The sequence below is a fragment of the Anabas testudineus genome, chromosome 2 (assembly GCF_900324465.2).
Source record: "Anabas testudineus chromosome 2, fAnaTes1.2, whole genome shotgun sequence".
Taxonomy (NCBI): Eukaryota; Metazoa; Chordata; class Actinopteri; order Anabantiformes; family Anabantidae; genus Anabas; species Anabas testudineus.
The window spans coordinates 14602014-14629772 of record NC_046611.1 but is presented as its reverse complement, the minus strand read 5'-3'; the positions used below and the strand labels follow the sequence as shown (position 1 = coordinate 14629772).

At 40.4% G+C, this 27759-nt stretch overlaps 1 protein-coding gene across 1 annotated transcript in view; it reads left to right on the top strand.

The window, feature by feature from the left end:
• Positions 1 to 27759, top strand: part of LOC113163505 — a 1294879-nt gene that overhangs the window by 1207399 nt on the left and 59721 nt on the right. The window contains 8 exon segments of the mRNA XM_033326712.1: positions 3250 to 3423; positions 4088 to 4261; positions 6466 to 6639; positions 15799 to 15972; positions 17564 to 17737; positions 19319 to 19492; positions 20186 to 20362; positions 20596 to 20769. Of these exon segments, the coding sequence (XP_033182603.1) occupies positions 3250 to 3423; positions 4088 to 4261; positions 6466 to 6639; positions 15799 to 15972; positions 17564 to 17737; positions 19319 to 19492; positions 20186 to 20362; positions 20596 to 20769 (1395 nt within the window).

Below are 27759 nucleotides of genomic sequence, written 5' to 3'. Positions count from 1 at the left end.
TATTTCTTCTACTGTTAACCAGGAATTTAACAGTGTAGTTTCTAGATATCACTTGTTTCATGTTCACTACATCCAACATTAAAGAGAGTTCAGTCTGTGTCCTTAGAAAATAGTTTTTATGCACTTATTATCATAATTATTATTATTATCATGTGTTTTTTTTTTTCATTGGTGTCTGGTCCGTTTTCATGTTGTGACCATTTTTACATTTTCTATAATCATAGTTTGAGTTGAAAGACAATGTAAGGGGATGACATCGTCCCTCTTATAAAATTAATAAAACATTTGTCTCTTCATCCTCATTTAATTTAAAATGTGAATTTGAATTGTTTAGTTATCAACAATGAACATCTGTCCACATATTTTGCTCTGTTAGACATCAGTTGATGTAGAAACAGGAAGTCATCTGTCTCTCTTCCACTCTCTCTGGTAATATTTAAATGGACTGAAGTATCAACAGTTTTATTTTCCAACGACACTTAACTAATGTTCACTGTTCACTGAGATATGATAGAAGTTAAACTGTGACACTGTGTTTCCTTCACACTTAATGTGAGATCTTTACTTTTACATCTAAGTGAACACTGTACACATCCAAATAAAGACAACAGATGTCTAAGACTACATTATCACATATTTAGCTCTAATGAGGTTGTGAGTGAAGCTCCTTTATTTTATAAAAACATGCAGTCTATTAAGACAAAGACATAAAATGAGTATCTTCTTATTGCATACAAAGAAAGTGGTGTAGGAGTGTAGATCATTAATTCAAAATATAAAAAGTAAAAGAAGTAAAAACACAGTGACCTGTGATGTGTTCAATGACGTCTGTTGTAGAAATTTTCCTCGTCCTCTAAATGTTGTAAAGTCTTAGTAGACGTCAAGGAAGAACTCAGTGTGATGAACTATCTCAGTTTAATACGTACATGCCGGCATGGAGAAAACACCACAATCATGTAAATGTCTCTCTCTAACTCTCATACTTATATTTCACAGGGCCCCCTTCAAATAACATTCCTAAGGAACTAAGTATATATGTATTATAAATAAATTTCTTCTACACATAGGCTGAATGTTTATACCATAAATTCCCACTACAGGTCTGTGTTTTTCACTTAACACTGGTCTTAGACACACCCACTAAGCAGTGACGGTTCAGTCCTGAAAGCCTGGTTAGTCTGTTTCTTTCTTATTTTCCTGTTTTGGTTCCTGTTCTCTGCCTGTTTCTCTTGCAGCATTACTATTTAAGAGCCCTACCTCTTTGCCAGGTTGTTGCCAACTGTTTGTGGGAACACCCTGCTCCCTTTTTGCCAGTTTTGACTTCTTAAATGTTTAGAGTTTATCTGCTGTTCATCAGTTTGACTGTCTCAGATTCTGCCTCCGTACCTGCAACTCAGAACAGGACCAGCTCTTACATCACCACGTTTCGTTGTTTTCCTGCTCTTCTTGCACCACGTTTGTGATTCTCCTCGTCTCTCTCCAGGAACTTTACTCCCCCTCGCCTAGTCGTCGCCTGAATCAGTCTTCGTGTTCTTGAACACTCTTTGTCTGTGTCCCTGTCTTTATTCACCTTCTCTATTCATCAGTCTATGTGCCTCTAAAGCCATCCTGGAACAGCTACTACATCACTTCCTGATTCATCTCTTGTCTTTTCCTAATGAGTCTTCTTAAACTAGTTCTTGGTGTCCGTCTGTCTTTGAGTCCATATTCTACATCAACCTAATCCTACTACAAAATTAGTTTTGTAGTGATGCAAGTAATGTTTGTCAACTGATCACAGCATTTAAAACAATAAGTCATCTATGGCAGCAGAGTTAACCACACCTCACTGAAAAATGTTTTAGTCTCTTCATTGATCAGTGTTGATCTGAGAAGTTTTCTGAATCACTCCTAGTTTAGGACTCCTTGTTAGAACTGTTTGAGTAAGGTAGGAACTCTGAATACAGCCCCAGAACCAGTTTTACTAAGCAGCCCTGAACCTCTCCTAGGAATTGTGCTGAAACTTAACTTAGGTTAACTTAATCCTCAAAATTAATTTAAATTAAATCTGATCTGTCTGACTCCCCTCTTGGACATCACCAAGTTGTCCTGTTCAACTTCCTGTTGGCTGTGTATAAGAAGCTCTCTCAACAGGTACTACATATTTTGGCCAGGAGGAAAAACAAAGGAAACATAAAACAAATAACTTTAGGCAAACAAACATTTAGACAGAATATTAATTAAACTGTGTTCACTGAACCTAACAAAATGTCAAAATAAAATGTGCTGTATGAAACAAAAGACTAAGTGTTGTTAGTGTCTTAGTTTAATAATTCATCAAGTAATTTAATTTAATTACTTGATTATTTTTAACTATGCTAAAGAAACATACTGAAACTATACAAACACTGTGACGGTTCAGCAATCACATAGTTCACATCTGCAGCCACGTGTTGTTAATCCACTGAGAACTTTTTCAGTTGACATCAGTGTCTTTGTTGGGTGATTATTTTAATATGTGTACTATCAATGACTCCAACAACAACAGTTAAAGCAGTGATTTGCATAAATGTATCTATTTGATTTTTACTCTGTGTGTTGGGGAAATCATTGAATCTGAGTATTATCTGCAGTGTCATAACACCTATGAAAGCTCTTATGGCACCACAGGAAGTCCAGGACTCCTGGTAATATTTATCTGAGGGTATAGATTTCCTTCTTGTAGAAAACACAGGATGAGTTTCTGGTCCTTCCTGTCTCAGGTGATGTCTTTCCAAGCTGCCAACTGACTCTCCAGTAGTCACCAATCTGTTCTTGGTTGTCATCTGGACTGTTTCTAGATGTCACAGGCTGAACCAGATGTTCATTATACACATAAGAAGCCTCCTTTTGGTGCACTAAGACATCAGTGATGATCAAGTACAGACAAAATATAATAATTAAAAAACACATAATTAAGGGGAATATACAGAAGTTCAAATACAATCTATTCTGATTTCACAACTTTCACAACTGCATTAAGATAAAATTGAACAATAGCACGAAGATCTAAATATCTAAATATGTATTTAAGTCATTTGGAAGACACAACACAAATATTTCTTGTGTCTCTCTTTTCTCTAAATGTTGCTTAAGCTCATGTGAACTGGAGGCCAACTGGCCTGATCTACAGCTGCTCCTGTTAATCTGCTTCGTGATCAAAATCAATAAGAGTTATTTCTCTGTTAAAACTGTTTTAAATACATTTTAATTGTGATATTATCATCACAGACTTTCTGACTCTGGGCTCTCAGAGACTCACTGTGAAGTTGTGGCATCAGCTCTGATGTCCGACCCCTCCCATCTGACAGAACTGGACCTGAGTAAAAACAAGCTGCAGGATGCAGGAGTGAAGCTGCTGTGTGATGGACTGAAGAGTCCAAACTGTAGACTGGAGACTCTGAGGTCAGTGCAACTTACTCAGCAGCATGTTTCACTTTACATTTATTATGAATTATTGTGAAAACAAATGTTTATAACAGTTCATATGTATGATACTCAGATCTAGGTAAAGTTCTTCAGAAGACAATTGTAACATGGTTTCTAATTGTCTTTTTACAAGAGGCCTGTGCAGGTCAGAAGACTGCAGACTGAAAAAGCGGAGGAGTGAAAGGTTGAATAAAAGGAAAGAATCTTACATGTAGTGATACCTTGTTTTTAAACTGAAGTCTGAACAAAGTCAGATTAAAACTGAACCGAAGACAAGGTGTCCTAAAGTCTGCTAAAGAAGTCTAAATCAGTTGCTTTCCACAGCATTTTAAATTTGCGGTTAGTGCTGTGAAAAAGGAGCACTGATGTGTCTGTGTCTCTGAGTTTCTCTTGTCTCTGTCAGTACTGATACACAGACAGCAAAAAAAATACAAAAGAAGAAACAGTCTTCTGTCATTATACAGTTATGTGGAACATGTCTCTGGTATAAGACATATCACACTGTTCATCTGCTGCTGATTTAAAGTAAATAGGTTTTTGAAATGCATTCGAATTTGATTCCTGATCTTTAGAAACATTAAACACAGTCATTAATGATGATGATTAATTGTTTTACTGACATCTTTTATTCTTTATTCAGATTGAACAACTGCAGTTTGTCAGAGATCAGCTGTGATTCTCTGGTCTCAGCTCTGAAGTCCAACCCCTCCCATCTCACAGAACTGGACCTGAGTGGAAACAAGCTGCAGGATTTAGCAGTGAAGCTGCTGTGTGGTTTTCTGGAGAGTCCACAATGTAGACTGGAGACTCTGAGGTCAGTTCACTGACTGTTACTATTGTAGAACTTATATCTTTAATCCACAACTGAACCAACACTGTAATAAATTAATTCAATTCTTCAGTTTCAGTTCATTTCAGTGAGTTGTCATGAATAATGTTTGTTCACTGAAATTAAACCTTCTGAACTCAAACACTCAAATTTCTCAATAATGTTTATAAATAAACTTTTGAAAATGTTTAATGTTAGTTAAAATTAATAATAAAATTTAAATTAATAATATTCCACTGGGGAATACTTACATAGACAATTCCAAAACATTTTGAAAAAGTCCTGGGCTGAATAGAAGAAGCATCCATCCCACTTTAGATGTTGCGTCTCTACTATCTAGAAATAAAGCATGGAGTTTATTAGACAATCTAAACCAGGGGTCGGGAAACTAAGGCTCGTGAGCCAGATGTGGCTCTTTTGATGACTGCATCTGGCTCGCTGATAAATTTTAGTTGACATTTGACGATCAAAATAAAAAAACATTTTCATGCATTTTAATACATACATACAATCACAGCTGTCCTTCACAGTACGGGAGGGTCCTACACCAAAGCTCTATATTTCCTGGATAATGAAGTAGCCTGCATGGGTTGTTGTGAGGTCAAGAAGTAAACGTCCCTCCTTTTAATTAGCCAGCTAGCTATTTTATGCAGAGCAAACCCTAATGACGAAGAAGATGGCAAATAGAAAAAGATGAGGAGTACTGTATGTTTCAGCATAAATAGACTGAGGGATTCGCCTATGTGGAGAGAGCAGGTTCTGCTCTTTTTTGTGGAGTTTCTGTGGAGAGACGGCGGCTCTCTCCATCTTCCTCCCTCCACCCGAGACAGACACATGCCACCCCAGCCGAACAGAGATGCGTCTGTGTACAACGATTTGTGTGACGCAGCTCTGCCAAGGGGAACTACCTCTGACAACACATGGGGAGTTTTCCTGTAATCTAGATCTGACTGAATGGAGGGCGGGACAGACACCATGCATCTCTTGTGACGGATCGGGTCCAGAGACAGCAAAACCACCTCTGGGTCTTCCTCATATGAAGAAGACCGAGGGGAACCACCACGTGACTGGCTGACATCATGTCCAGTAAACACATCACTGACAGAGCTGTCACTACAGAGTGAGGCGAGATGTGCGATAGGAGAGAAACGATCGTCTCACGTCTCGCTGGAGAGAGTTTCGCAGGAATTTCCTGTGCTTTGGGATGATGGGCACATGGAAATAAGCGCCCTGGGGACGTGAACCAGTCACCGCGATGAACACACTCCATCACATGCTTTATGGTGTGCATGTGAAATGGTCTCTTTGTTGAAGAGAGACAGATCAAGAATGGGTCTCATTCTGTCCATCTTCTTTGGAACAAAAAAGCAGCATGAGTAAAAGCCCTCGTTTATCTCACCTATGGAGCTCTGGAAATCCTTTCTCCTGTAGTTCTGTTAACTCTGTCTGCAGAGCAGCTGTCTCTGCATGAGACGGCATCACTGTCTCCACTACTTTGTTGAAAGGAGGAGGAGAGGGGAACTGCAGTGTGTAACCCTTTTTTATTACACTGTTCATCCACTTGTTTAAAGGAAACAGACTCTGCCACACTGAGTAACACTCTGAGAGCGGGCGAACACACTTTTGTGGATCCTGTGAACATGACTGACAGCCAGAGGAGAGCCCCCCACGCCGCTGTAGAAGATAATTTAAAGTCCTCACATATAAAGCTCTTAATAATCAAGCTGTTTTAAAATTTTCATTTTTTCCTAGAGTTGAATTTACTTGTTAAATGGGTTGAAAAGGTTTAAAGAACCAAACTGTTGGTTTTACAAGTTTCAGTCCATCAACTGTAAATTATATTTATTTGACATTTCTGCTGAACATTTTCCAAAGTTATCATGAAATCATCTGTAATTTGGGATTAAAACAGTTTTTGTTCAGTTTAATCTGTGTTTAGTTTTGTGTTTACTGATCTGATCTGCAGGGATCCAGATGATCTGAATATAATAATGAATCAGTGTTGACATGAATAGTTGTATGAATGTTGTGGTGACATTTGGATGATGTCTGTAGAAGGCTGACATTATGATGATCCACAATAACAGAGAGACAAAGTCACTCTACTCATTTTAGAGGAAACATCATTGATTAGAACATATCTGATTGATTATTAATGATTTGATCTACATGGTTTATTCTTTATTCAGATTAAACCACTGCAGTTTGTCAGAGATCAGCTGTGATTCTCTGGTCTCAGCTCTGAAGTCCAACCCCTCCCATCTGAGAGAACTGGACCTGAGTGAAAACAAGTTGGAGGATTCAGGAGTGAAGCTGCTGTGTGGTTTTCTGGAGAGTCCACAATGTAGACTGGAGACTCTGAGGTCAGTTCACTGACTGTTACTATTGTAGAACTTATATCTTTAATCCACAACTGAACCAACACTTTAATAAATTAATTCAATTCTTCAGTTTCAGTTCATTTCAGTGAGTTGTCATGAATAATGTTTGTTCACTGAAATTAAACCTTCTGAACTCAAACACTCAAATTTCTCAATAATGTTTCTAAAAAAAACTGTAGAAAGTGTTTAATGTTAGTTGAAATAAAGATTTAGTTTAAATCAGTTAAAATATAATTAATAAATACTTTCTATTGTGGACTATGACAGACTGATGTCTTAAAATAAGTGTTTGGAATTTTTTTTTTTCCTAGAGTTGAATTTATTTGTTAAATGTGTTGAAAAGGTTTAAAGAACCAAACTGTTGGTTTTAAAAAGTTTCAGTCCATCAACTGTAAATTATATTTATTTGACATTTCTCCTGACCATTTTCCAAAGTTTTGATGAAATCATCTGTAATTTGGGATTAAAACAGTTTTTGTTCAGTTTAATCTGTGTTTAGTTTTGTGTTTACTGATCTGATCTGCAGGATCCAGACCAGGACCAAGCTAGACCTTTTTACTGGATCAGTTGTGGTTCTTTAAAGTTTGATCCATTTCAGTGATGAGTAAAAGTATTGTAGTAAGTTTTTAGTCTGTCATATGTGATTTGATATTTATCTTCTAATTCCAGGTGTGACTGAGGTCAGCAGCATGTTATGAATCAGTGTTGACATGAATAGTTGTATGAATGTTGTGGTGACATTTGGATGATGTCTGTAGAAGGCTGACATTATGATGATCCACAATAACAGAGAGAAAAGTCACTCTACTCATTTTTGAGGAAACATCATTGATTAGGACATATCTGATTGATTATTAATGATTTGATCTACATGGTTTATTCTTTATTCAGGTTGAACAACTGCAGTTTGTCAGAGATCAGCTGTGATTCTCTGGTCTCAGCTCTGAAGTCCAACCCCTCCCATCTGACAGAACTGGACCTGAGTGGCAATGTCCTGCAGGATTCAGCAGTGAAACAGTTGTCTGATCTTGTGAAGACTGTGAGGTCAGTTTCCTGTCTGTCTCTTAAGTTTAAGTTTATTGAGTTGTCATGAATAATGTGTTTTTAGTTAAAATAAATCTCCAGAACTTGAATTTCTCAACTAATGTTTTTAAATAGTTCTGTGGTAATATGCAGGATTAAGATTTGGTTTAAATAAATTTACATGTGAACTACCAGTCAAATGTTTGAAATCACCTAGGAATTTATGGAAATCATGTTTTATATCAAAACATACGTCTTCATCTATGTTACCATCACAGTTTTTTTTAAATAGTGAGGTAGTTGACACAGACTTGACAGGCTGAGTCAGGGTCCTTTTATTGGTGGGTGGTACAGTGAGTGTCTAAACACAGAGACCAAGATAAATGAGGGTTGTAGGAGAGTAGAATTAATAGTGAAGAATGTGATTTTACTGCAGTGTGTTGACTGACAACAGACTCATCATGGAGAAAGGCTGCTGGTTAAGTAAAAGTTGAGATCCAAGAGAGCACTGACAGGTGTCGTGTCAAAAAGTGACTCTCTGCCAGAAACTGATTGCTGTCAATGGGAGCACACGCAGACTGTTAAAGACACATCACTTAGTTTATCTACAACTAGATAGACTTTTTTTACTTTCAATAAGTGCAAGAAACTATATGCTACATATGTTCCTGTGGTAATAACACAGGAAACTTGAAGGTTTGAGGAAGTGTTAACTAAATAAACCTAAATAAAAGTCAAAGGAAGCTGTTGAATATCTTAAAACAGTCCTTGTTGAATCTGTGCTCTATTTAAACCTATATGTCATGAAGCCTTGACTCGAGAGTCCAAACACACCACATTAAATTAATGTACACTGATGTTTGTAAAGGTTTTCTAATGTGTGTCAATGTTCTGCTTCTGTCTGCTTGAAACTACATTACTGATGTGGACGCCGTATAAAATAAGAAGATTCTCAATTTTGCAGTCATTCTAATGAGTCTGTGTATTTTTCCATCTCTGTGCTGTGTAGTATAAACCATCCAGTTTTTACCACTTTAAACACCTCAGACCAGACTAACCAATAAAAAAGCACTTTTCTCAATGCCAATCAAGTGTCTACAGTTAATCTTGACTAGGAATGCATTGTCTGCCTCAGTGTAGCTTAATTTCACTCTTCTGTGTTATTTTAATAATTATTTCTATCACAAGTAGGTGCGTGGACCCAAAAGCACAAGCTGAGGCAGGCTGGAGAGCAAGTGTCTTTTATTCAGCAGGTGGTAGATATATAAACAAAGAGATGAACGGAGTAAACTAAGGACGCTGCACTAACCGGCAGGAGTGTAAGAAAACAAAAATACAATAACTGAATAACTGCACTGGCAGGGGAAAAAGTCCAAAAACAGGATAATAACTAAAAGCGGCTGCTCTAGCGGGCAGGTAGACAGACATACATACAGTCCGGAGTTAATGGTTCAGAGAATCGTTTTAGTTGAGCTGGTTTCAGGCAGACAGGTGTGGTCTTTCCAGAGAAGGTGACGAACTGACAGGGGAGCAGAGTTGTGGAGTGGGTTATATAGCAATGGGGCAGAGACAATGACACAGGTGAACCAGATGAGTGTTAACAAGGTGCCTGGAGGTAGAGAAGCAGGAACATGCAGGGTATCTGAAATGAGAAAGGGGACCATAAATGAGGCAGGCAGGAATGGCAGAGAAGAGAATATGCAGAAACGGTGACAGAACCCCCCTCTCAACGGCCGGCACCGGACGGCCCACCAGGCTGATCAGGATGGGCACGATGGAAGGACCGCACCAGAGCTGGATCCAGGATGGACCGGGCAGGAACGCTCCTCAGGACCGTACCCCTCCCAGTCGACCAGATACTGGGAGCCAGAGGACTGGTCCAAACCGGCTTGAGGTGAGAGACATGAAAGGTGGGATTCACCCGGAGGGACCGAGGGAGCCTGAGCATCACAGCCACCGGATTGACGATCTTGGATACAGGAAAAGGACCCACAAAGCGGGGAGCCAGCTTTCTGAAATCCACCCTCAATGGTAGGTCGCGAGTGGACAGCCACACACGCTGTCCCGGGGCGTACGGGGGAGCTGGAGAGCGGCGTTTGTTGGCCGCCGTAACATAGCGGTGGGATGTTCTGAGAAGGGAGTTCCGGACTCTGATCCATGTCCTTCGGCAGCGTCGGATGAAGGCCTGAACAGAGGGCACGTCCGATTCTTGCTCCTGGGATGGGAAAAGGGGAGGTTGATAACCATAGGCTGCCTGGAAAGGTGAGAAGCCAGTTGCTGAGGAGGGAAGGGAATTGTGAGCATATTCTGCCCAGAGAAGGGATTTTGACCACGTGGAAGGTTCTTTTGAGCAGAGACAGCGGAGAGTCCTTTCCAGATCCTGGTTCATCCTTTCGGTTTGGCCGTTTGATTGGGGATGAAACCCAGAACTGAGGCTGGCTGTAGCCCCCAGGAGTCGGCAGAAATCTTTCCAGAACCTCGCTACAAACTGGGGCCCTCTGTCAGAGACAATGTCGGACGGGAGACCATGCAGCCGGAACACCTGTGACAGCATGACCTCAGCTGTCTCCTTGGCAGAGGGCAGCTTTGGAAGGGGAACAAAGTGTGCGGCTTTAGAAAATCTGTCAACAACAGTGAGTATGGTAGTGTTACCTTCAGATGGAGGAAGGCCTGTTATGAAATCCAGAGAGAGGTGTGACCAAGGACGCTGCGGAATTGGGAGTGGGTTCAAGAGCCCAGCAGGAGCTCTGTTGGAGGTTTTATTTTGAGCACAGGTAGAGCAGGCTGCAACAAAGTCCCTGACGTCGGCATGGAGAGTCGGCCACCAGAACCGTTGTTTGATCATGGCTAGGGTTCTATCAGATCCAGGATGACAGGCGAGGCGAGAAGAATGGGACCACTGCAAAACCTGTGACCTGAGAGCATCAGGAACAAACAGACAGCAGGGAGGACAGTCAGGTGGAACAGGGAGATTGGTGACTGCATCAGCTACCTGTTTCTCTATGGGCCAACGTGCAGCACCGATGAAGCAGGACGAGGGGATGATGAGATCTGCTGGCTCAGAGTCCTCGGTGTCTGGGAACTGGCGGGACAGGGCATCGGCCTTGGTATTCCTGGAACCCGGCCGGTAGACAATAGAGAAGTTGAACCGGGTGAAGAATAAAGCCCACCGAGCCTGCCGTGCGTTTAGCCTCTTGGCAGAACGGAGATATGCCAGGTTCTTGTGGTCAGTCCAGACCACAAACGGCTGTTCGCTCCCCTCCAGCCAGTGGCGCCACTCCTCCAACGCCAACTTGATGGCTAGCAATTCTTTGTTGCCCACATCGTAGTTGCGTTCAGCAGGAAGCAGCTTTCTAGAAAAGAAGGCACAGGGGTGTAATTTGTTGTCCGACACTGACCTTTGAGAAAGGACTGCTCCTACGCCAGAACTTGAGGCATCCACCTCAACCACAAACTGCCTCTTGGGGTCAGGGATGGTAAGGACAGGAGCCGATGTGAAGCGGTGTTTGAGGTCCTGGAAGGCTTGGTCAGCCTCGGCGGTCCAGAAGAACGGAGACTGGTCTCTGAATCAGAGGAGGAATCAACACTGGAAACCGCATTGGAGGCTGATGACGGACAGGATGATGCACAATGGGGGTGCCACCCCAAGATGGCGCCAGTGACCCAGTCAATGTGGGGACGATGTTGACAAAGCCAGGGGTGGCCCAAGATTACAGGATTCTGTGGACACTTAGTAACAAGGAAAGTGATGTTGGTTTTATGGTTACCTGAAACTGTGGTGGACACAGGCTGGGTCCGGTGTTTTATCACAGGAAGAAGTCGGCCATCAATGGCCTCGGCTCGTAGCGGTTCCAGCAGGCGCACTAGCTCCACCCCCAGCTGTTTAGCGATATCCTCATCCAAAAAGTCGGCGTCGGCCCCTGAATCAATAAACACTGGGAGACGGAGAGACTGGAAACCACAACAGATTAAGGCATGCATGGTCGGACGTGAGGGAGAAGACAGTCTGTGGGTTCGGCTCACCAGGACCCTCACTGCCCCTGATGAGCCCGGTCTTTTGCTGGGCACCTGTTCAGGTAATGTCCCGCAGAACCGCAGTATAGACACAGGTTACCTTTAATGCGCCGTTGCCGCTCCTCGGGAGACAGACGGGAGCGGCCCAACTGCATAGGCTCTGGGGAATCACTCGCCGGGACCGAGTGTGCGTCTGAATCGGGTGCAGGTTTGTGGAGACGGGGTGGAGGTGCAGAGAAGAGAGGAGCCGGGAGAGGACGACGCCGAACTGCACTCTCCTGCCGTCGCTCTTCCATCCGTTCCCGTAGTCGGAGATCCACACGGGTAGCGAGGTCCACCAGATCATCTAACGAATCCGGTAAGTCTCTAGTAGCCAGTTCATCCTTGATCGTCGGAGACAAACCCTGGTAAAACACATCAAACAGTGCGTCCTCATTCCACTTACTTCTTGCTGCCACCGTGCGGAAATCCACGGCGTAATCGTTCACGGACCGAGCCCCTTGAGCTATACGTAGCAGCCGGCGTGAGGCGTCTTTGGAAGGCGCTGTACAGTTAAAAACTTTCCTCATGGCCTCCGTGAATGCTTGGACAGAGGAGCAAATGGCGGAACGCCGGTCCCATTCCGCCGTTCCCATTCCGCCGTTCCCCACTGCCGAGCCGGTCCTGACAGCAGCGAGATGATGTAGGCGATCCTTAAGTCCTCCGATGGAAATGAGGACGGCTGCAGAGCGAAGATCAGAGTGCATTGGGTGATGAATGGTGCACATACCTCGGGGTCACCGGAAAACCGTTCGGGCGGAGGAAGATGTGGCTCCCGGGCGGCAGCCGCCACTGCCGAGGTATCCGATCTCTGCTGGAGTGTAAGGTGCTGGAGCTGCAGAGTAAGGTCCTCCAGCTGTTGCTCATAACATCTGATTGCTTTCGCCTGTGCTTCCAACTCACCAGCCACATTGCCCAGGTTTGCTGGGTCCATGTTGGTCAGTTCGTTCTATCACAAGTAGGTGCGTGGACCCAAAAGCACAATCTGAGGCAGGCTGGAGAGCAAGTGTCTTTTATTCAGCAGGTGGTAGATATATAAACAAAGAGATGAACGGAGTAAACTAAGGACGCTGCACTAACCGGCAGGAGGGTAAGAAAACAAAAATACAATAACTGAATAACTGCACTGGCAGGGGAAAAAGTCCAAAAACAGGATAGTAACTAAAAGCGGCTGCTCTAGCGGGCAGGTAGACAGACATACATAGAGTCCGGAGTTAATGGTTCAGAAAATCGTTTTAGTTGAGCTGGCTTCAGGCAGACAGGTGTGGTCTTTCCAGAGAAGGTGACGAACTGACAGGGGAGCAGAGTTGTGGAGTGGGTTATATAGCAATGGGGCAGAGACAATGACACAGGTGAACCAGATGAGTGTTAACAAGGTGCCTGGAGGTAGAGAAGCAGGAACATGCAGGGTAACTGAAATGAGAAAGGGGACCATAAATGAGTAAAGACAGGAATGGCAGAGAAGAGAATATGCAGAAACGGTGACATTTCTACTCTATAACCACCTCTAAACAGCCAGTGGAACCAGTAATTTTCATTTTCTCCTTGTCAAAGTGATCACAGACAATATATTTTTACTGACAGGGATTGTCTAGTTTAATTAAATTTCACTCTTGTGGGTGATATTTAACGATCATGAAACACATAATGGCTCTTTAGAGGTGTTTGAACTAGTAAAAATGGAGTGCATGTTTGATACAGTAACTGTTTAAATAAAACCCAGAAGTGTGGCTTTTCAGTAAAGATACTGGTTGTAATCACTTTTTGGTGATGACAAAGCTGCATTTTACTGGTTAGACTGGTCTTAGGGAGGTGTTTAAAATGGTGAAAAGCAGAAATACATATGTACAGGAAACATTTACAAACATAAATATACATTAATGTATTGTCATTGAACTGCCTGAGTCCTGGTTTCATCACATATACTGTCAGTTTAAATACAGCACAGTTCGAACTGAGGACTGCTTTAAATTATTCTTCATGACAACAGTTTCTTTAGACTGTTATTATAATTATTTAGTGAAAATTGCCTCAAAGCTTTAAGTTTCACAAAGACAAACCTTTGCTATTACCACAGTAATACATGTAGTGTAAAGTTATTGCTCTTTATGGCATTTTTATCCTGGAACAAACTGTTGTAGTCGTAGATAAAGTGGGTGATCCGTCTTTCACTAGTTTTTTGTCACAACTTGAAGCAGAGCAGTGGATTCACCAGGAGGTGAGTGTCTGCACTGTGGTAGGTACTAATGGAGAGAGTCGAGAAACTGACAGAAAAGTGAGTGATCTGATTAAAACTGAGGGTTCCAGAAAATCTCAGGGAAACAACGAGAAACAAGGATACGGTGGGTTTTCCTCTTCATGAATATTCCTCTTCAAAGACCACAAAGTCCACAATCATACAAAACATCCTCCAGAAAAAAAAATGTTCATCATCATTTTCCTAAACAATAGAAAGACTCTCCTCTTCATAAATAACAGAAATGCTCCTCTCCATGTAAAACTTAAATTCACCTCTTTATAATTAAATGAAATGCTCAAACAAACCAGAGAGAGATCTAAAGAATAATGGTGGAGACACAGAAGATTAATGAACCACGGTTTGGATAAAAGCATCTGCTACATGACTAAATGAAATAATGTGAAGTATTTTGAAGCTTTTGACACAGTCAACAATGAGTTCATCTACTGACCAAATATGTGATGTTGCATTTCAATCAGTGAAATAAATCTGAGACCAAAAAGACACAATTAGAATAAAAGCAGTTTTATTCTGCTATTGATGTTATTTTTGATCAATACTTGTTGCATTATGAAATTGGTTTATTTTATAATACACTCTACCACTCGGATAAAACAGAATAAGAAATACATCTGATTCAAACCAGCACCACAACTCTCCCAGTAGGACACTGACGTAATGAAGCTTCATTTTTTTATGGTCATGTGATTTTTTACTTGGTAAAGTGAGGCATCACAACAACTTGCAGCTTCTACTTCTGTTTTTAGAAGATCAACACTAAGTTGAGCAATATGCTTCGAACTGAACATCACTAACAAAAAGCAGAGTCAAACATGCAACGTGAGAAACTTCAGTCAGGTTTCAGATGGCAGAGCAACAGGAAAATTGAAGAGTCACTGGTGCAGAGCTGGTGACAATTTCACAGAGAAACTGAGGCAGTCAGGTTTAGTTAAATAGTTTCTACCGCAGGCAAAACCAATTCCCAAATTACAGACATTAAGGAGTAAAGATACAGAAAGGAACAAGCGCCAGACAGGAAGAGTAAACGGGTAATTAAAATAACACAGGAAGTCAAAATGAAAAGAACCAGAATTTCAAGCATCTAATGAAACAGTAATTTTTTTTTTGCTAAATTGCAGATAGTAATATTATCTGTCACATCTGGTAAACAACTAATGGATTTAGTGTTCACATTATATTCTGTGTTTTAAGATGAAAATAAATAAGATGTTAGTAACCCTAAAAACATTTTACTTTACAACAACTCAGGTAGAAAAACAGCCTTTTCTGTCTTTTGTAGGACAAAAACAAATGAACAGGAAGTTGAACAGAAGTGAAAACTTTGAGGTTACAGGTTATTTAGAAGCAGGACTGAAGATACTGTCCTATTCAGATAAACACAGGAAACTACAGTAAATCATTATCAGTGCTTAGTTTAGTGTTTCCTGGTCTGATCTGATCTGCAGGATCCAAACCAGGAACAAGCTAGACCTTTTTACTGGATCAGTTGTGGTTTTTTAAAGTTTGATCCATTTCAGTGTTGAGTATTGTAGTAAGTTTTTATTCTGTCATATGTGATTTGATATTTATCTTGTAATTCCAGATGTGACTGAGGTCAGCAGCATGTTATGAATCAGTGTTGACATGAATAGTTGTATGAATGTTGTGGTGACATTTGGATGATGTCTGTAGAAGGCTGACATTATGATGATCCACAATAACAGAGAGACAAAGTCACTCTACTCATTTTAGAGGAAACATCATTGATTAGGACATATCTGATTGATTATTAATGATTTGATCTACATGGTTTATTCTTTATTCAGGTTGAACAACTGCAGTTTGTCAGAGATCAGCTGTGATTCTCTGGTCTCAGCTCTGAAGTCCAACCCCTCCCATCTGACAGAACTGGACCTGAGTGAAAACTATCTACATGATTCAGCAGTGAAGCTGCTGTGTGGTTTTCTGGAGAGTCCACAATGTAGACTGGAGACTCTGAGGTCAGTTCACTGACTGTTACTATTGTAAAACTTATATCTTTAATCCACAACTGAACCAACACTGTAATAAATTAATTCAATTCTTCAGTTTCAGTTCATTTCAGTGAGTTGTCATGAATAATGTTTGTTCACTAAAATTAAACCTTCAGAACTCAAACACTCAAATTTCTCACTAATGTTTCTAAATAAACTGTATAAAATGTTTAGTTTTAGTTGAAATCACGATTTAGTTTTAATCAGTTGAAATATAATTGAGAAAATATCTCATTGTGGAATATGACAGACTTAAAGACAGTCTTAAAATAAATGTTTTTGGAAAATAGTATTTTTTCCTAGAGTTGAATTTATTTAAGTGTGTTGAAAAGGTTTAAAGAACCAAACTGTTGGTTTTACAAGTTTCAGTTCATCAACTGTAAATTATATTTATTTGACATTTCTGATGAACATTTTCCAAAGTTGTCATAAAATCATCTGTAATTTGGGATTAAAACAGCTTTTGTTCAGTTTAATCTGTGTTTAGTTTTGTGTTTCCTGATCTGATCTGTAGGACCAAGCTAGACCTTTTTCTGGATCAGTTGTGGTTCTTAAAGTTTGATCCATTTCAGTGATGAGTAAAAGTATTGTAGTAAGTTTTTAGTCTGTCATATCTGATTTAATATTTATCCTCTAATTCCAGATGTGACTGAGGTCAGCAGCATGTTATGAATCAGTGTTGACATGAATAGTTGTATGAATGTTGTGGTGACATTTGGATGATGTCTGTAGAAGGCTGACATTATGATGATCCACAATAACAGAGAGACAAAGTCACTCTACTCATTTTAGAGGAAACATCATTGATTAGGACATATCTGATTGATTATTAATGATTTGATCTACATGGTTTATTCTGTATTCAGGTTGAACAACTGTAGTTTGTCAAAGATCAGCTGGGATTCTCTGGTCTCAGCTCTGAAGTCCAACCCCTCCCATCTGAGAGAACTGGACCTGGGTGGAAACAACCTGCAGGATTCAGCAGTGAAGCAGTTATCTGATCTTGTGAAGAGTCCAGACATTAAACTAGAGAAACTGAGGTCAGTTGAGTGTTGGAGTCGGTCTCTGCTACTTTCATCAGTATTGTATTAAACACAGTTAGTATTAAAGCAAAGATCCAGTATTGCCTGTAAATCTTCATCTTTCTCTGTTGCTGCATTTCTCAGTGAAGCTGTGAGAGGAGAATGGACAGAAAGACAGAGAGAGAACAGTCAGCCAATCAGATCAGCCAGATGCTTGTTGTTAGTTTTACTAGATGTATAGAGACAGTGGTCCTCATTCATCAAATCTGATTTGAAACTGTTTTTTCTTTCATTTCAACTCTAAACTATTGATCAGTTTCATCTTTGTCACAGCTCTAAAATCAGTCTGACTGAACTCTGCAAACCACTGGCTTTTATTTCACTAAACCAAGACCACCTTTGGTAATGATGTGGTCTCTGTACAGACCAGAACCTCTGCTGAAGTCACTCTACTCATTTTAGAGGAAACATCATTGATTAGGACATATCTGATTGATTATTAATGATTTGATCTACATGGTTTATTCTTCATTCAGGTTGAAGAACTGCAGTTTGTCAAAGATCAGCTGTGATTCTCTGGCCTCAGCTCTGAAGTCCAACCCCTCCCATCTGACAGAACTGGACCTGAGTGACAACGACCTGCAGTATTCAGCAGGAAAGTTGCTGCGTGGTTTTCTGGAGAGTCCACAATGTAGACTGGAGACTCTGAGGTCAGTTCACTAACTGTTACTATTGTAGAACTTATATCTTTAATCCACAACTGAACCAACACTGTAATAAATTAATTCTATTCTTCAGTTTCAGTTCATTTCAGTGAGTTGTCATGAATAATGTTTGTTCACTGAATTAAAAAAATTCAAAACTCAAACACTCAAATTTCTCACTAATGTTTTTAAATAAACTGTAGAAAATGTTTGGTGTCAGCAGCATGTTATGAATCAGTGTTGACATGAATAGTTGTATGAATGTTTTGGTGACATTTGGATGATGTCTGTAGAAGGCTGACATTATGATGATCCACAATAACAGAGAGACAAAGTCACTCTACTCATTTTAGAGGAAACATCATTGATTAGGACATATCTGATTGATTATTAATGATTTGATCTACATGGTTTATTCTGTATTCAGGTTGACTTCTTTCAGTAGTCCATTCAGGTTGAACAAGTACAGTTTGTCAGAGATCAGCTGGGATTCTCTGGTCTCAGCTCTGAAGTCCAACCCCTCCCATCTGAAAGAACTGGACCTGAGTGAAAACCTCAAGCTGCAGGATTCAGCAGTGAAGCTGCTGTGTGGTTTTCTGGAGAGTCCACAATGTAGACTGGAGACTCTGAGGTCAGTTCACTGACTGTTACTATTGTAGAACTTATATCTTTAATCCACAACTGAACCAACACTGTAATAAATTAATTCAATTCTTCAGTTTCAGTTAATTTCAGTGAGTTTTCGTGAATAATGTTTTTTCACTGAAATTAAACCTTCAGAACTTAAACTGTAAATTTGGGATTAAAACAATTTTGTTCCGTTTAATCTGTGTTTAGTTTTGTGTTTCCTGATCTGATCTGCAGGATCCAGACCAGGACCAAGCTAGACCTATTTACTTAATCAGTTGTGGTTTTTTAAAGTTTGATCCATTTCAGTGATGAGTAAAAGTATTGTAGTAAGTTTTTATTCTGTCATATGTGATTTGATATTTATCTTGTAATTCCAGATGTGACTGAGGTCAGCAGCATGTTATGAATCAGTGTTGACATGAATAGTTGTATGAATGTTGTGGTGACATTTGGATGATGTCTGTAGAAGGCTGATGTAAAAGCCCTGTAAAGGGAGGTATTGATGAGAGTGACACACGACAACTTCTCCTCAGCTCATGTTTGTATTGAGTGAATGAAGAGAAGCGACCTGAGAACCTCAGCCGCTCAACGCTCCCTCTGCTGGACTCTCTCTGTAACTACATTCTCCCCCAGTCCAGTCCACTCCATTGAGCCACTGACACCGACACAAGACACAACACAGAATAAAGTGCTCTAGCTCTGACAACAACATTGTGAACACAAAACTACAAACAAAACCATGATCAAATATGCACCAGCTGAGAACCGACACCGCCTCCACTGGATCCAATACAAAGCACGCAGGGAACGTTACTCCATCCATCACACTGACATTAAGAAGATCCACAATAACAGAGAGACAAAGTCACTCTACTCATTTTAGAGGAAACATCATTGATTAGGACATATCTGATTGATTATTAATGATTTGATCTACATGGTTTATTCTATATTCAGATTGAGGTTCTGCAGTTTGTCAGAGATCAGCTGTGATTCTCTGGTCTCAGCTCTGAAGTCCAACCCCTCCCATCTGACAGAACTGGACCTGAGTAGAAACAAGCTGCAGGATTCAGGAGTGAAGCTGCTGTGTGGTTTTCTGGAGAGTCCACAATGTAGACTGGAGACTCTGAGGTCAGTTCACTGACTGTTACTATTGTAGAACTTATATCTTTAATCCACAACTGAACCAACACTGTAATAAATTGATTCAATTCTTCAGTTTCAGTTCATTTCAGTGAGTTGTCATGAATAATGTTTGTTCACTGAAATTAAACCTTCAGAACTCAAACACTCAAATTTCTCAATAATGTTTCTAAATAAACTGTAGAAAATGTTTGTTGTTAGTTGAAATTAAGGTTTAGTTTAAATTAGGTTAATTTTTTTTGATAAAAAATATTTTATTGTTTAATATCACAGACTGATGTCTTAAAATAAGTGTTTTGAATATTATTCTTATAATAAACAACAGAAATCCACAAACTATACAGAAACTGACCATGTTCCTGAACAGTACATGACATTTGTGGCTAATACTTACAACAATAAGCAGGTATTCACTCAGTAATTCAGTATTTCAACAGCTGAACTACAACATTGACTCTAACACAGTGCTCGACCAGCGGATACTAACATGAGGCTTTATGGCGACGTTAGCATAGCGTTGCTAATATCGCTAGCATCCAGTAATTAGCTTCTTTGCATCACAATACACGAATGCAAAACACTATAAATATCCCATGTACACACATAGAGGAAACATCATTGATTAGGACATATCTGATTGATTATTAATGATTTGATCTACATGGTTTATTCTTTATTCAGACTGAGTTGGTGCAGTTTGTCAGAGATCAGCTGTGATTCTCTGGTCTCAGCTCTGAAGTCCAACCCCTCCCATCTGACAAAACTGGACCTGAGTAGAAACTACAACCTGCAGGATTCAGGAGTGAAGCTGCTGTGTGGTTTTCTGGAGAGTCCACAATGTAGACTGGAGACTCTGAGGTCAGTTCACTGACTGTTACTATTGTAGAACTTATATCTTTAATCCACAACTGAACCAACACTGTCAATATTGTGGTGACATTTGGATGATGTCTGTAGAAGGCTGACATTATGATGATCCACAATAACAGAGAGACAAAGTCACTCTACTCATTTTAGAGGAAACATCATTGATTAGGACATATCTGATTGATTATTAATGATTTGATCTACATGGTTTATTCTTTATTCAGATTGAACAACTGTCGTTTGTCAGAGATCAGCTGTGATTCTCTGGTCTCAGCTCTGAAGTCCAACCCCTCCCATCTGACAGAACTGGACCTGAGTGAAAACAACCTGCAGGATTCAGCAGTGAAGCAGTTGTCTGATCTTGTGAAGAGTCCAGACTATAAACTGGAGAAACTGAGGTCAGTTTAGTGTTGGTGTCTCTGCTACTTTCAACAGTATTGTACTAAACACAGTTAGTATTAAAGCAAAGATCCAGTATTTCCTGTAAATCTTCATTCTTCTCTGTTGCTGCATTTCTCAGTGAAGCTGTGAGAGGAGAACGGACAGAAAGACAGAGAGAGAACAGTCAGCCAATCAGATCAGCCAGATGCTTGTTGTTATTCTTACTAGATGTATAGAGACAGTGGTCCTCATTCATCAAATCTGATATGAAACAGTTTTTTCTTTCATTTCAACTCTAAACTATTGATCAGTTTCATCTTTGTCACAGCTCTAAAATCAAACCACTGGTTCTTATTTCACTAAACCAAGACCACCTTTGGTAATGATGTGGTCTTTGTACAGACCAGAACCTCTGCTGAAGTCTCTGTCCCTGCGTCATTAGTTTGGTCCAGATCTTTTCAGTGGCAGCCTCCATGTTTATTTGTCAGGTGATATTTCCAAAGCAGAGAAGATGTTGATCAACACACAGTGACTCTGTCTTTAAATGAAACAGCAGTTCACATGGAGCAACAGGAAATCCATCACTAAACTGTTGGTGCAGTAATGAAGTGTTGATGACTCAGCAGTTTATTTCCACTGTGGACTTGATGAAATCTGCACAATAAACAGACTTGATGCTAAAAGTCTCTGCAGGTCTGTGAGCTTCCAGCTCAGTGTGTTCACTCCAATACGTTAACATGAGAGCTGAAAGGAAGCTGGCGACACTACACAGCTCTGAACAGGACTGAAGTCTCTGCTGCTCTTTCTACTGGATGTGCTGCATCACTGACTGACAGCTGATGAAGGGAGTCTCTGGAAACTCTCATTGATCTAATCTGTTCTCTCTGATTCTCTCTACAGGTGGAAGGATTAAAGTGAATTGTCAGTGCTGCAGTGTGAACTGCTCTGAGAACAGCTCCACTGTCAGACTCGATGTCAAGTCCACCATCATCCCTGTGTGTTGGTCTGGATCTGACAGAGGATCATCAGTGGATCTGGACTGATCTGCTGCTGCTCTGTTCTTCTACACAGTCTCTGCAGACACACTGATAAACATCTATTCATTCTCCTCCACCCTCCACCTCCACCTGGATTTTATTCAGTCTTTATTTTCTTCATTCAGATATTCTGAAGCTGCACCAACTGTAGTCGACTGTATTTATCAACCAGTAGATTTCTGATGTTGTAGCTCACAACACATGATCACAGCAGCTGAAGCCTGATGGAAAGAAACATCAGGTTCTACAGTGATTTATTATGGACATGAATTTATGGACCTTTATATCACATTTAAGCTTCATTTAACAATAGTTGCTAGGAACATTAACATTAATTGACTTGATCTGGACCCATCAACAGGACCAGAGTCCTGATTTGTTGGAGGAACCAGTGAGAGACTCTGATTTGTTTCATGATCCATCCACACGTGGACTCAGATAAGCAGCAGAAAATGTAAACATGGATAATTCATAAAGAAAACATTTGTTAATTAAGGTTTTTGTTCATTATGAGTCTCTGAGCTTCTTAACTTCTAATGTTTCTGTCTACAGGACGAAAAAGATGAAACATCTTTGTTAATGAAACTGAAGACTTTGTAAAACCTTCTTAGGCTTTTATTTTGAAGGAAGTGAATTCACTGTTGTTAATATTTGTAGAAACTCTGTTAATAGTTCACTAATAATGATCCAATAATCATTGACAGGGTTCATTCTCCATCATGATACTTTTACTGTTGATGCTTTAAATAAATTTTCTTCCAATAAACATAAAGTTGGACTTTTACTTGTAACAGATTCTGTTTTCTTGTTGTAATGCTCCTTTAACTCTAGTTAACATCTGAATTCTTCTTCCATCACTGTCCATACATTGATCTGTGAGTCTGTACGTTACTACATGTTACTTCCTGTGTTACTTCATGACTTCATACGTTAGTTCTCAGCAGGGACGTCAACAACTACTTCACTTTGACTTGAAGTTTAGTTTTTAACAGTCACATTTCCAGAAAATCAGACGTCACTTATCTGCTTCTCTGATCATCTGACTGTGAGCTGAAGTTTTTGGACTCATAGTGGATCATCAGGTCTGACTTGTTTCCTGACTCAACTAAAGCAGCTGACAACAGGAAGGACTTTGTGTTTTCAGACAAATCAACACATCCTTCATTTTCTTTATTTGCTCCGTCAACATGAGATGATACACATGAACTAATTAACATCAAGTTAATTTAAATCAAACTTCACATTAGAAACAAACTGCTGCTTTGTCTCCAACATAAAACACAAGTCGACTTCTAGTCGTCAGAACAACAATAAAACAGTTTCCTGAAGCTGAACTTGGACTTTAAAGCAGCAGCTCTTTACAGAACAACACGCTCCTTTGGTTTCATACGTCTGAACAAAGTTGACACGAAGAACCAGTGATTTCATTTGATGAAGAACATTTAGAGTAAAAATAAGAATAAACAGTCTGAAAAATGCTGATTTGTCAGGAAAATAACTTTTAAAATAAAAACCTTCAAACCTTCAGAGGTAAAAATTCGGCTTTTAAAACAGCAGCTGTTGGATTTTTATGAATAAAGTTTAAATGAACCTTTAATGTCTCAAATTAAACATCATAACATCTGATTATTTGTGATCTGCTTCATGTGAACTGTTGTCTCGTGGTCTGATGGATCATGAAGCTGCTTTTTAACTGGCTCTGTTCACTCTGGGTTTTTCTCTCTGTACTTTGATTTTCACTGATCATCAGAGTCCAGTTATTCTGAGCTGCAGTGATGGAATCACAGAGTAAAATCATGGACACTGTCAGGAATCCTGCAGGATTCACATGTAACTCTGATCATCATGATGTTATTTAGTGGTGAACTCTCCCTCTGTTTGTTAGAAACTCTGCTTTCAAACTAGAGTGGACACATGGAAAGTGTGGACCAGCAAACACTTTGACTTCTACTCTTCACTGTGAACACGTCATCAATGATCAAACACTTTGATTCATCTCTACAGAACAACTGGTTTCATTTAGTGCTGATAAAGTGTCACTTAGTGAACTCTTTAGTTGGAACCAGGCTCAGTTTGAACTACAAACAGCTGCTGAAAAGTGTCATTAGAAAAACTGGATGAAACCGAAGTTTGAGGTCAAGTTCCCAGATTTCTAAGACTGTGTGACGTAGCTGATGATCTGCTGTTTGAAAGTTTCTCTTCACTTTTCCTCGTGTGTGACTTCACGCTGAAAACATCTGATGTGATGAAGCTCCTCTGTTGGTACTGTGGTCATGATGTGCTGCCCCCTGCTGGCTGCTCCCTGTCACTTCCTGTCCACAGGTAACACAGCTGATAGTTGGAGCCTCACTTCACAGTCAAACTGATGGAAGATGGTCGTGTGTGTGACGTTAGTGTAACCTGAGGTCGAGCAGTGGAGAGAAAGAAGCTGAACTTACTGATCACATCATTAGAGATGTTCCAACATTTTCTTCAGTGTGATCACAAAACCCAGGTTTCCATTAGCTTCCATTCATGTTGTGTTGTTGTGTTCAGCTTGATTTCATCAGGAAATCTCACTGAGATCAACAGAGACCTGACAACAAACCACATATGTAAAGTAAAAACACAGCAGTTCATTCAGACAAACAACCATCACACACAGAGACACACACACTGCTGCACTAATTCCAACAATCACAACTTCACAATGAAACGACACATTTACTGTAGAGCAACAATTGTTTGTACAGATCAAAATGTTTCAAGTGTTTTAGTCTTTGATTTTTCTTCATGTTTGTTTGTGTAACAGTAAAATGTCTGCAGCATCAAACCTGCTCCAACAGTTACAGATTATTCAGTAAAGTTACTGAAGTACAAGTAACTGAGTAAATGTAACTTGTTACCACCACCTCTGAATTAAACAGTTTGTTTATTAATGAACTTTAACATTGAGAGAAAAACATTTATTACACTGCAGTAGAACACAGAGAAGAAGACCAGGTGATAGTCTGATCCCAGGTGATAGACTGATCCCAGGTGATAGTCTGATCCCAGGTGATAGTCTCACCCCAGGTGATAGACTGATCCCAGGTGATAGACTGAACCCTGGTGATAGACTGAGCCCAGTGCTGCAGGACTGAGAGTTTGTAATGTGAAATAAACCAAGTGAAGGTTTTTCTCCAACACTGGTGCCGTCACAGTCTGAGTGGTGTCACACACACTCAACATGTTTGGTGCCTCTTTGTTTTCTCTTTAGGAGACTAATGATGAACACCAACAACTTTTAGTTTGAACTTTTATTCCCAATATTCACTTGGATCAAATCCAGACAACAACAGTTCTCTCTGTTCCTCCACCTTTCCACTGCTGCACCTCTAAAAGCCAAAAGACACTGTGGGATTTCTGGATGGAAACGTTTGCTCAGTTTCTCTGTTTTCACAATAAAGCTTCATTATCTGATCCAAGAGAGGAGACGATTCTGCTTCAGTGAGACCAGCGTCCATTTTCTTCATCGTTCCTCAATCAGATTCTGTTCAGATCAGATTTTCTGAAGGTTCATATACGTCTAGTTCAACAAACTGGGTTTTCTCTCTAACAGAAAACCACCAACAGCAGACGAGTTGTGAAACTCCTGCTGAGTTTGGGATGAAACAGCTTCACAGTTTGTTGCTGTGGAGTCTTCAGACCATTAAAACTGAACCTGTGATGCAGCTGAGTCCAGCTGTTCAATAAATGCTGTGGACTAGAAGCATCAAAGTTCAAACCTTTAGTCAATAATAAAGACATTTTAGTGTTTGATCCACAGAATAACAAGATCTGGGTGTTACTAATTCAATGAGGTGATTTGTCCTTTTGACTCAAATGTTTGTTAGAATCATTAGAGAAAAGTTGCAGCACATTTAAAACAGAATATTAGTTTTTCTCCAGATATTTGGACGTGTCTTTAAGGATTCTGTTAATGGTTCGATTACAGCAGTGAGTGTTGTTCAGTGAACATTTGTGGTTTTTAAAAACTGAACTGTGTAAAGGGAGAAGAGTCAGGGGGACGTCAGGAAATCCCGAGTTGACACTGATGGGAACTGAACAGAGGAGGAACTGAAACTGACCATTTGTGTCACTTAGTTCAGACTCTGTTTAGAGCCAACAGAGCAGTAGGAGGAAAAGTGACGTTTGAGGCCGGTGAGTGTTAATACAACATGATTATTTTACTGTCACAGTCTCTGAGTACGTTTCAGGACTGTAGAGAGTAGAAAAGAGAGAATCTGCTGCTGTTCATACAAATGGAAACTGGGAGAAAACAGGGAGATGCATCCTTGTGCGTAGATTTCCTTTATGTGACTGTTGAGCAGATTGTATTCTTGATTGATGCTTGTTCTGAGCTCACAGTCAGTGTTGCTGGTTTATCTCTGACTGACTGAAGTCCAGAAGATGAGTGTTTGTGTGGAGGAAGAGGAGGACAGAGCAGAGTCTGCAGTTTCCAGCTGTGTGTCTATGGAGAGTGACCACTCCAAAGAAGAACCTCTGACCTTATGCGATGTGACGTCTAGACCCTCAGACACAAAGTAAGAGACTGTTTAGTTCTGTTTCTAAATGCTGGTGTTAATGTCATCAGAGACAGAGAAGCAACATCAGTGTTTGATTTCACAGCATAAAGTACATTTTTAATTTTAAGAATCATAAACAAACAATAAACTGAGCTGATAAAACAGGTCAAGTGTTTGTTTCACTCCAAAGATCCTGCTAGATCCAGTAGTGTTGATGGGAATCAGTCTCTTCTTAGGTCCCTGGGGAAAGAACAACTTCCTCAATCACTGTCTCCAGACTGCAAGTTTTCTTTGTGTCCAAAGAAACAGGAAGAAGAGTCTTGTTTGTGTGGAGGAGCAGCTGTCCCACTGTGCTTTGTGTGAGGACGTCCTGAAGGATCCAGCCTCTACCAGCTGTGGACACTGGTTCTGCAGACAGTGCATCACCTCATACTGGGACCAGTCTGGTTCATCAGGAGACTCCTCCTGTCCCCAGTGTGGAAAAAGATCCAGAACCAGACCTGGACTGCAGAGAGTCAGTCAGACCAACACTGTAATAAGTAAGACTGAACATCTGTCTTCTGATGTTTATTATTTTTTATATCTGACATAAGAGAGATTTGTTGAATTTCTTTGTTTTTTATTGTATCTGATAAAAATAATCACCAGATTCTTTTTCTTCAGTCTCACATAGTTTCTTGTCTTTCAGCAGATGTTGGTCTGCAGGAGGTTTTAGATGAACATAAGATCAGTCTGAGGACGAGATGTGAACGTGTGACTGAAGGAAGTGATGACACAGGAAGTGGAACCCTCCTCAACAGGATCTACACTGAGCTCTACATCACAGAGGGACAGAGTGAAGAGGTTAATACCCAACATGAGGTGAGACAGCTGGAGACAGTTTCCAAGATGGAGACCCTACATGACACTGCAATCAAGGTCAACGACATCTTTAAAGCCTTACCTGACCAACAGACACACATCAGAATGGTTCTGACGAACGCTGTCGCTGGTGTTGGAAAAACCTTCTCAGTGCAGAAGTTCACTCTGGACTGGGCAGAGGACTTGGAAAACCAAGATGTCAGTCTGCTGGTTCTGCTTTCATTCAGGGAGCTGAACCTGATCAAAGATGAGCAGTACAGTCTTCTCACCCTGCTCCATGTTTTCCATCCAACATTACAGAAGGTCACAGCAGAGCAGCTGGCTGTCTGTAAACCTTTGTTCATCTTTGACGGCCTGGATGAAAGCAGACTTTCACTGGATTTCAACAACAGGGAGGTTGTGTCTGATGTCACACAGGAGTCATCAGTCAACGTGCTGCTGACAAACCTCATCAAGGGGAATCTGCTTCCCTCAGCTCTGGTCTGGATAACTTCCCGACCTGCAGCAGCCAATCAGATCCCTCCGACATGTGTTGACAGGGTAACAGAAGTACGAGGCTTCACTGACGTCCAGAAGGAGGAGT